The 10,857-nt window shown below is 43.8% G+C and overlaps 1 protein-coding gene across 1 annotated transcript in view; it reads left to right on the top strand.

Annotated features, from left to right (window-relative positions):
• The window catches only part of Tarbp1 (TAR (HIV-1) RNA binding protein 1), a 62,529-nt gene that overhangs the window by 45,797 nt on the left and 5,875 nt on the right, over positions 1–10,857 (top strand). Inside the window, 4 exon segments of the mRNA XM_023700874.1 lie at positions 1,973–2,122; positions 4,195–4,281; positions 7,065–7,261; positions 8,946–9,027. Coding sequence (XP_023556642.1) covers positions 1,973–2,122; positions 4,195–4,281; positions 7,065–7,261; positions 8,946–9,027 — 516 coding nt within the window.

Below are 10,857 nucleotides of genomic sequence, written 5' to 3'. Positions count from 1 at the left end.
GAACCGCGGTCCCTGTGCTTTGCCAAGCTTGTTCCAAGTAGGTGCTTTATACCACTGAGCCATCTCTCCAGCCCCAGGAGCATTGTGTTTTAGATTACCTGTTTTCCAGAAGTCAGGAGAGTTGCAGTACAGGGTAGGATTCTCCTTTCCGTGGTGGGTTTTCTTGCCCTAATCTCATGTGTGCAGTGGCCACACACACTAGTTCAGCAAAGTGCAGCCTCTTTCTCTGCCATGGAGTCCTTATAATCCACAGTTCCCTTTTCTCTTCCCCAGGAAGCAGAAAATACTCCAGTAGACTCTGATTTCTTTACCCGTCTTTGCTCCTGTAAAGAAAATCCTCTTAGGGCCAGCCAAATAGCTCAGTGGATTAAAGCTCCTGCAAGCAGGCACAGGGGTCAGGAGTTTGATCCCCGAGCCTGCTGTGCCAGCCCCACCCCAGGGGCACGCTGAGACAGCAATTGAGATAGGGCATGGTGGTGTGCACCTATAATCCCAGCTCTTGGGAGGTTGTAAACAGGTGGATCACTACGAGTCGTATCTAGTAGTAAGACCCTGAACACCCTGTAGACCCTTCCCTAAAATACAAAAAAAAAAAAAAATGTTTTTGATGATGAAAAAGTAAAAGCAACTTTAAAGACAGTTTTTGAAAGCAAAAAGATTCTCTCAGACTTTAAAGTTTCCTACATCCTCCCACCCTCTTTTCAGTATGAGGGAAGTTTTTTAAATATGCCAGCCTCTTTTTACTGTAGTTTTATGACGCTATAAAGCTGGGTTCTGAGAGAGGACACTGCAGATACAGTGTGTGTACTTGTATTTGTGTGTATGTCAGAAGGCAGATTTTAAAAAATACTATAGCTAATGCACTTAATGCCGTTTAAAAATTCCTTTAAATGTAAACATTCCAGAAGTGCCTTTCCAGGTTACCTAGAGCATGTTTTCACTCCCACATTGAACAATAATACTGGAGGAGGAGGGTGGCTGCTGTCAGAGCCCACAGGGCCTGAAAGGAAGACCAAAGCTAGCATGTCTATCATGGAGAGCACTGTTGAGTGTCTCTAGTTCTGTTTTACAGTTAGCTTAATCTTCTAAGTGGTCTACCAAAGCCAGACATAAGTATTTCCCTTTATGCATGAGGACACTGTGGAGAACTGAGGTGGCCTGCCCTTGAGGGACTTGGTGAGGAGGCGGTAGAGGTGGTCTTCAGGGTCTAATCTAATGCCAGAGTTCATTTATGTTCCTTGATTTAAGCCTTAATGTGAGGTTTTCTGCTCTTTTGCTACATAGTACAAGTTCTGTTAAGGTAGATTTTCCTTCTTTAAAATAAATATAAAACATGTTGCTCTTAATATGTTTATTGAAAAAGATAGTTGCTCTTTACCCACTAGTTAGATGTGATCCGTTACTCAGAGGGAAGTACTCTTTTGAACAGAAGTGTGGGAGTGAAAGGAGGATTTCAGAGCTCCAAGTCCTGGCCAGAGAACAGCAGTGTCACGGAGCTGGAGAGACCCCAGGGCCTGCTGAGGTGCAGACTGTGACTCTGTGCCGTGCCCCCGCCCCCAGCCGCTGGTGCTGACCTCTAAGCTGCCCTTGTTTGAATCCTGCTACTTCTGAAGCATGTGGCTCTGGGAGAATTATTACGCTTCTCTGAAACTTCCTCCCCAGTAAAGACACAGAAGACGATAATGTTCTGAGAGGACTGCTGTCCAAATCAATCATAAAGTTCTCAATTTCAGTGAACACATAATAGGCTCTGCGTGGAGAGTGGTAGACTCGGTGACCTAGGACAAAACTGAGCCTTTTAACAATGGGGACTTGGGGCCGGGGAGATGGCTTAGTAGAATAAGCGCTTCCCTGGCAAGCGTACAGGCTTGAGTTCAATCTCTGGTTCTACCAAAAAAAAAAAAAAAAAAAAAAAAAAATGGGGTCTTGTTGAAAGCTAAAATTAATACCAGTTTTGTGAACTTTTTCTCAGAATTTCTTGAATGGAATTATTGACAAGATTTTCCATGCTGGTTTCGCCAACAATCAAGCTTCTGTAAAATACTTTATAGAATGGATTATTATATTAATTCTTCATAAGTTCCCTCAATTTCTTCCAAAGTTCTGGGATTGCTTTTCTTATGTAAGTAAAACAGACTTTTAATGTTTTCTAAACTCTGATAGTTGTTGTTTTTGACTTTTCAGTTGCCCTGATGTACTGACATTGTAAATTATGTTTGCAAGTTCTGAATTAATTTAGGCATGGGAGCTAGAGATACAGCTCAGTGGCATAAGTGCCTGACTGGCAAGCACAAGGTCCTGAGTTTGATCCCTAGCACCAAAAAAGAAAAAAAAAAAAAAGTCAATTTAGGACACAGAACTCTCTAGTTTACCTTGAGTATATCATAGTTTTTATTTGAGAGCTGTTGTATTTCTAACAAAACAAAAGTAAAAAGGCTTTTGTTACTAAGCAATAATCAAGTCTTCATTTGATCTTAGAATTAAGAATGATGAGGAATTAAGTGCATTCATTAATTTTTTAAAAAAAAATACCACCTTAGTAGGGAAATTTCAAACAAGACTGAAGCAGAACAGAAGAGACCCTCTTCACCATTTCCATCCTGGTGTCCCCCTGCCCTTGTCTGCCCTGGCTGGCCCTTCTCACTGTTTCTCGTACCTTGAAAGTCACTTGAGGAACTGATGCTGAGATTGGCAATGGAGGCCATTACTCAGGTCCCTTGCCTCCGTGTTCTGTGTTCCATTCCTCTTCTGCACTGAGTCATGCTGATCATCTTTTGTGTGTGGGGGGAGGGATGCAAAGGAATTGAACCCAGGGCCTTCATACTCTTTTTGCTGTTTATCTTGAGACAGAATCTCACTGAATTGCTAAGGCTGGGCTCAAAACTGAGATCTAACAGAGTACTGGGATTGCAGGTGTGCACCACCATGCTGTCTGGTCCCCCTGTCTGTTGCTGTACCCATGCCCAGTGCAGTGGTGTGAACAGCAGCGTTTGTGATTCCCAGTGCTGAATGCCTGGCAGACACTGCTGTTCCATGTGTCCTGCAGGGCTGGGACTTGGGTTTTCATCTCCTTGTGTGTCACTTCCGCTGTAAAGGCATGCGCAGTTCTGTTGGCCAGTGTGGTCCTCACTTCCTGTCCCATGTAGGATGGCTGGGTCTCTATGCGGTGGCTTGTGGTTTCAGGATAGAACACGTAGGAGGGTGTCTCCTCAAGTGCAGAGCCATCCCCTGGCTTTGGCACATTTGAAGGGCTCAGTGGCCAAAGAAAGTCATGAGCAACACTCCCAACGTGTTGTGGGGCCTGAATGCTTGGATTCAGAGCCTTCAGCTGAGCTCCATCTCCAGCCACCATCACCATCATGATCGTCGTCGTCATCATCGTCGCCATCACTGTTTTCATTTTGAGACAGGGTCTTACTAAATTGCTAAGGCTGGGGCTGAAACTTGTAATCTTCCTTAAGTTCCCACGAAACTATGATTGCAGTCTTTGTAATCTTCCTGATGTTTCACCAGTTTTTGCACCCAGGCCACTGTGTGTGTCATGTCCTCTGCTGGAAGCTGTGTCTTCCTCCTCTTCGGAGTGACCTTTCTCTTCTTCATACGTTCTTGCTAATGGACATAAATCGTCTCCCAGGTCTTCTGACCTGAGATCTCTTTCCTGGCCAGGCTGTCTGGCATCCCTCAGTTTCTGATCACTAGAGTACCATATGACTCCAAGTAACTGTCACTGGGGAGGTTCCTAGAGTACAGTAGACCACTCTTACGGTGCTTTTCGCCTGAGCTTTTCAAGTCTTGATCCTGTCTCCCTTTAGTGCCACATCACCTCGTCTGCCTCTTCCCACACTGGCCTGCGTCTCTTGTCCCATCCTTTCCACCTGCCCCACCTTCCTGCTCCCACTGCCTCTCCAGCCCATCCTGCCTGTCCCATAGCCCTGGCCTCCTCCGAAGAGTGTGCCCTGGGCTCTGCCACTTGTTGTAGGTGTCTGTGGCTAAGTCGCTTGGTGCTTTATGATACCTCCTGAGTACTGTGTTTCTCAGCATTTAGTCCCAGGGTCCCTCCTTCCTTCGGATCTTATGGCTCCACCCAGGGAAGAAGCTGTCTTCTTCCTCTCATCTCCCAGAATCCAACATGGAGCTGTGCCATGCACAGCTGGCAGCAGCCCAGGAGTTAATATCTGCCTAATTATCTTTCAGGGTGAAGAAAAACTTAAAACAAGTATTTGTACGTTTTTATCAGTTTTGTCTCATTTGGGCATCATCATTCAAAATATTTCAGACAAGGTGAGTTTGAATTGTTTATGTGAAGAATTTAAACTTGAGTTTCAAAAGATGCATTGTATGTGTTTATACCCCTTTTGCTATTGTAGTGTGGCCCAGGCTGGCCTTGAATTCAGAGCAGTTCTCCTACCTCCACCTCCCTAGTGCTGAGATTAGAGCTGTGCGCCACCACACCCAGCATCACGTCTATTTCTCCTCATGTGCACACTGAGCCTTGCTGACTTTGCAGGCACATTAATAGGTGACTATTGTTGATACAGTGATTTTTAATTTCATGTAAATATTAAGATTCTTTATATAGGATTTCCTTTCCTTTTTTTTTTTTTTTTTTTTTTCCCCCAGAACTGGGGATTGAACTCAGGCCCTTGCACTTGCCAGGGAAGTGCTTATTCCACAGAGCCATCTCCCCGACCCCCTCCTTTCCTTTTTTGACTGAATGGGGTAATTTACAAATGTTTATGGAGATAAGCTCATGAGAGGGGGGCTTCAAGAAAGACCCTTCTGGGGGAAGGCTTATAAATAAGACCTGAAAGAGGTGAGCAAGGAGGCTTCAGACCAGGGGTCAGCAGAGGAGGTTCCCCGGATGCAAATGGTCTTGTTGGGCCAGGCTTGGAGCCATGTCACAGAATAAAGGGAGGGGAAAGCCCCACGTAGGTTGTCCAATAGCCAAGAGGCTTTCAGTAGACACAGCATGGGAGATAACAGCCCCTTCACTAACAGTGCTCAGTTCACTTTCTTCACATTCCTCACCTAACAAAGTCAGGGTGATGACACTGCCCTATCAAGTTGTGCACCCTCAAAGTAGTGCATGTGAAATGGTGTGTGTGAAGTTCATTGGGTGTAAGGTGCCTGGGGAGCAGTTGTGCACTGTGACTTTGCAAAGGATTGTGGGTGATTCATTACTTGCATTTCCTTTTTAAAATGTATTTATTTTGCATTTGGCCAGGATCAAACTACAGTCCTTGCACTTGTCTAAGCTTGCTTAAGCAGGCGCTTTAGACCACTGAGCTATCTTGCCAGACCTTAACATTTCCTTTTGTCTCTCTTCTTAGTTTTTGGTTGTTACAGTTGACTTACCCACCGATTTGCTACTAGAGTATAACTTTACTCTTAGCTTCTGTGTCCTTCAAAAATTGTGTTGTTTCCCATGTTACCCGTGGAATTTTTCTTGAATCTTTCATCTAGCTGAGCCAATCTGTCTTCCTTTGTCTGTATTTCTGTGGTTTCCTCTAATGTGCCCTTGCTCTCCCATGTCCCTCCCCTTCCTACCTGTGGCCCGGACATAACCTGTTGCAGAGATACATGGTGATTACAGCTGTTTGTCACATGGGCTGGCTGCTAAGGTATAATTGAAAATACAGTGAATGTTTAAATTTTAAAAATTTAAATTTTATTATAGTAAAAGACACATTGCCATTAATTTCCTTCAGAATACTCTGCCTCACTTTGAACAAACCTCATCATTTTTGAGGCAGTTCTGGATATCTTCTTTCATGTCTTTACAAGGTATGAACAGAGCCATACTGTGTTCTTATTTAGTGGACCTGGCATGCAACTTCTGGCTCTTTCCTGCAGTCAAAAATGACTTAAGAGGTAAACATGGTGAATCAATTCATGACAGAGACAGCCATGACAGCACATCCAAAGTCATGAAAGAGGACTTCAGGAATGGCTGCGGAAAGTGGCAAGAAGGATGGAATGTGTTTGAAGGGAGGAATTTGAGGGAACTAATGGCAATAGGTCTTACAATCTTTTTGCCATATTTTTCTTTTAGATCTCACATATACAGTGGGGTGTGTGTGTGTGTGTGTTCAGCATGCAGAAGCTGGTAAGAGTGGTCTTGGATAAATAGCAGTGAAGGAATGAAATAAATGATTATTGGTATTTGTGTTTTATTCTGAGGAACTTTGGGTAATTAAATAGTGTTTCTAACCATGCTGATATCCTGGTAAATGGGTCTGTGGATGTGGTGGTTATTAATCAGTCAGTAGAGACTAACCACGGGGCTCTGGTCAGGTGCAGTGCAGTGAACATTTCTAGATTACTGGAAGGAGGCCTTTGGTGGAGGCATCATATAGCTGCTGATGTCCACTTGGTGTTTTAAAATCATGGGCTCTTAAGAGTTGGGGGTTTTAACCCATGAAATCTTTAGGCTGTGAGGACCTGGATTTATAGGACAAGACCGCAGGCAGTATTAAGTATTTTGTTCTCCTCAGCCCTGACTTTTGCTGCCACTCCTCAGTGCTGCATCCAATTGCCATCACTGAGAAAGAAGTAGCTCAGAAGCCAGTGACAGGCAGGGAGATGGATTGTGTGGTATCTTGCTCAGACCCACGAGTCATGGGTCACCAGAAGTGGGGCTCTTGCAGCACAGTTCTAACTTTTTTTTTTTTTTTTTTTGGTGGAACCGGGGCTTGAACTCAGGCCCTTGTGCTTGCCAGGGAAGCACTTATTCCACTGAGCCATCTCCCCGGTCTGAGCACAGTTCTAACTTTAACAGTGCAGGTTGGTAATCAGAGATAAGACCCCATTGCTAGAACATATGCAGGAGCTGTCTCAATTTAGCATCAAAGCTCTTCCCCCATGTCTGTCTGGGGATTGGAGCAAGGGCTGTACTGCAACAGAGATGGACACAGGGGCCCAGGAAACCTGTTTTAATTTTTGAGAAAATCTGAAGGCTGATGACTCAGTGTCAGGGAGGAATAAGTGCTGCTCAGCAGCCAGGGATGTGAGCCACACCCCACCAGCCGTACAGCTGAGGTACAGCATTTGTGTCCTCTCTGCAGACACCGCACCTGAAGCAGGCCCTCCTTGTTGCACTGCAGTGGTGTCTCAGCCACAACTTCAGTGTTCGGCTCTATGCCCTCGTCGCTCTCAAGAAAGTCTGGGATGTGTGCAAAGCCCTAGGCATGGAAGAGTGTAACGCGTGGACCACTGTCATCGAGCGCAGTCTCAGCCAAGCAGAGAGCATGCAGGGAGCAGGGTAAGGGAAACTCACAAGGCTGGCGCAGTCGGCTCACCCTGTAGTATGTACTCTAGTGGTCTTTCCAGTACGACCCCATCAGGAACTTTGTTGCTTTTTATCCTCAATCTTTTATTTTACAAGTGACCCTTTGCATACTGTACTGTTGGTGTGACTCCTAAGTACATAGCAGGTGTCTCCTTCCTCCACGGCTTTCAGATGCCCACGAGGTAGCAGTACCAGGCCTCAGAGACCTCAGAACACTCCACTTTCTTGGCTGGCCCCTTCTAGCTCTAGGTCTCCTTTTCCTTGGAAGGTGAGCTCTTCACTTCCTAGACAGTCCTTTACCCCAAAGTGAGTGGTAGGCAGACAGATGGTATTAATGAAGCTGGTGCACATGGTCCAACATTCTGTAAAGCCCTTGAGAGACATGAGCTTTTCCTTGGTCCCACTCTTGTCATCACATGCAGGTCACAGAGTTCTAAACCTCTCATGGGATCTGAGCCTGTTAATTTGTCTCCAAAGTATTGTTTTGTTTCATAGCTTTTGATTATCAGGTGTGCTGGGACGTCTATAAATTAGAGACCCAGTTGACATCAATCAACATGAAAGGTTTTACTTGAGATGGTCAGAGAAGCACCACGAATTTATGTACACAAACAGGAAAGATTGGAAGTAGCAAAGAAACAGTTGGAAAACCTAATAATATTGTAAGTTTTCCTATGACCACCCAGTGAGAACCTCTTACAAACAAGTTTTGAGTTATGAGTCTGCCTTTACCCCAAAGTAGTGTCCCACCCCAGTCTCCTTAATTTTTCCCTGTAACCTACCCACCTGGTACTGGGGATTAAAGTCAAGGCCTTAACACGGAGCTATATTATCAGCCTTTTTCTGAGATAGGGTCTTGCTGAGTTACTCAGCTTGAACTTGCAGTCCTCTTGCCTCAGCCTCCCTAGGCACTGGAATCACAGGTGTTTTAGCTTCATTCCCTAACTCTTTACATGTGGGTAAACAGGAGGCATTTGTCTGGCAGGAGGGGGCTTCAGGAGATAGTTCAGCAAACATCAGGTCTGAAAACTGCTCCCTGAGATAGCACAGGAGAAGGAAATAGAGGAGACATAGCTGGCTTGGGGGCTGGGTTAGTACAGGCAAGGGACAGAGTGCAAAAGTGTGCCTATACTCACTTGCATGAACACAGGCATGCCTGTGTGGGTGTGTGTATGCGTATGCATTTTGCCTGGTATCTCTCCCTTCCCAGGAATACCTGGCAACTGGAATTCTTGATCTTCATGAAAGACCTTCAGTGTATCTTTTCTTTTGAATAGGCATGTATTTACTATTTTTGATATTTGGTAAATGTGTGGCTGAGTTTATTTACCTGGGTAGATTTTATTTTTCAGGATTGCATTTGCATTAACATGTTGTAATCCAAACTCAAGCTACAAAACTTCCTATTCGGATAAACTTTCTGGGCTGGGAATGAAACTCTAGGTTTGAGAAAGTTCTGCAGAACAGAGTAAAATTTTGTGTCACCTTTCATAGTTCGTTGATCTTAGAGATATGCATACATAGATCTAGGACTAAATCTACACAGATCTGCATTCCCTTTAAACAGTAGAGACCCTCTTTAAGATAGCTGATTTTCTCCATCACCAGAGCTATTTAATCGCTCATCTATGCCTCTTGCCATATTCTTCGTTCTTAGGAATGCCAAGAAAAACTGGCAGCGCATCCAGGAGCATTTCTTCTTTGCAGCATTTCATCCACTGGAGGATTACTGTCTGGAGGTGAGCATTGCCTAACACCTATGAAACCCAGAAAGTATCTGTGATCCTGTTGCTGCCTTTCTCCTGCAGTTGTGAGTGGTTGTGATCTGGTTACTTCTTTCTCCTTGCTTACAAACATCACCTTAACACTGTAAAGTACTGAGTTTAACTTCATGACTTTGTGCAGATGACTTGCTTGTAGTTCACTCTTCACATGGTGAAAATCGGCTCGTCACTTTCACTTTCTATTTCTCAGGCAGTGTCTGGCTTGTAAACCCTGGAAGGGAATATTTAACTCTAAACAGGAATCAGGACAGATTTCTAAAAGGAGATGAGGGAGAACATTTGTGCAGGTGAGATTTTACTGTACTGAAGCCCACTGTTAATGAAAGAACAAAAAACTACATTATTAATGGCATTTTTAGGTTCTGGGGAATAATAGTTGTATAGTAAGTGATACACCTTTCCTGGATTTCAGCTGAAAAGCCATAAACATACTTATTATAGTTGATACAAATTAATTCAGTATGTAAATACTACAATTCCCATGAACCAGAGTTTTTCCCTTTAATAATGTACTGCCTTTGAATTTAAACATTTGATGTAGGACTGTTTCCTTTAAAATTTTTAGCTTTGGCTACTGTGTATAGTGCTATTTATAAGCTGACTGTTAAAAAAAGTAGTATGTATAGTGAGTTATGTATCATGGAACACTAATGTAGGATTTTCCTGCTGCTTCATTGCCAGTATGGTTTTTATGAGGATAAAACAAAAAAAAAAAAAAATGGTGTTGTTTGCGTGTTCTGATGTGCTGTGCTGTGTGGGTCTCAGCACCCAGAGTACTGTCTGCACCTCTCCTGTGGGACCTTCCTGTAACCCTGCCAGTCATCAGCCTCTCCCTTGCCAGCTCCCTGCAGGAGTCATGCTTGGCCTCCCTCTTTACCTCACCCTGCCTCTTCCTGCGTCTTGTGTGTATTTCTTTCTCCATTAATGATACAAGTCAGAACTGTATGAGCAAAATAATGCATGGGAGTTATTGGTTCCCCAAAACTCAGTGTCTGGAGCTATACGGAGGACCCATGTGATAAGCATTTACTTGTGGACATTATGCCTCTTGAAATGTGTACAAGCAAAAAAGAAAAAAGAAATGTGTACAAGCGTAGCTAGTCCAGAAGAAACACATCTTTCAAAAACTTGCATAAGAACATATAACGCATTTATCATTTCATTTTTAAATTGCCTTTTGCTTGGGCTTCCGCCTCTTTTGCACCTTGTCCTGGCTGATCTTCCTCTGGTTCTTGACTCTTTTATCAGGTAAGGAGGGTTACAAGGGTCATGACCACTCACAGAGTGTCACCTGTGCTGTCATTCATGGGGCACTATCACATGCTATTTATTCTGATGTTATCCTCCCTTACAAATGAGGGTCTTCAAGCCATAAAAGGCTGCATGGCTTGCTTTGTGTCATGCAGCAAATTACATAGTCCAGCCAGAATCCAGATCCTAACCGGATCTAGTGGCAGTGAGAGTAAAAGATGCGGCATCACATAGCCTGAACTTCATCTCTATGGAGGAATCTGGTTATCAGTAAACTGCCTTTCTCCACATATTGTCCTGTACTGGGAGTACTGATTCTAAGGCATCTTTTATTCATGTTAAGACCACTGTGGTTTATCATGCAAAATGCCACAGTAGAAGATATGTTTGTTTGCAGGGATTCCCTAATTGAATTTCCTAAATTTTTAGAGAAGATGAAAAGCATATATAGAGAATTGGCACAAGGTAAAAATGAGAGTATGTAATTTGACAGATATGATGGTTGGGAGAATATATCAGTAGGAGTAAAGTGTG

The sequence above is a fragment of the Octodon degus genome, unplaced genomic scaffold (assembly GCF_000260255.1).
Source record: "Octodon degus isolate 3935 unplaced genomic scaffold, OctDeg1.0 scaffold00127, whole genome shotgun sequence".
Classification (NCBI taxonomy): domain Eukaryota; kingdom Metazoa; phylum Chordata; class Mammalia; order Rodentia; family Octodontidae; genus Octodon; species Octodon degus.
This window is presented reverse-complemented; position numbering and strand designations above follow the sequence as displayed.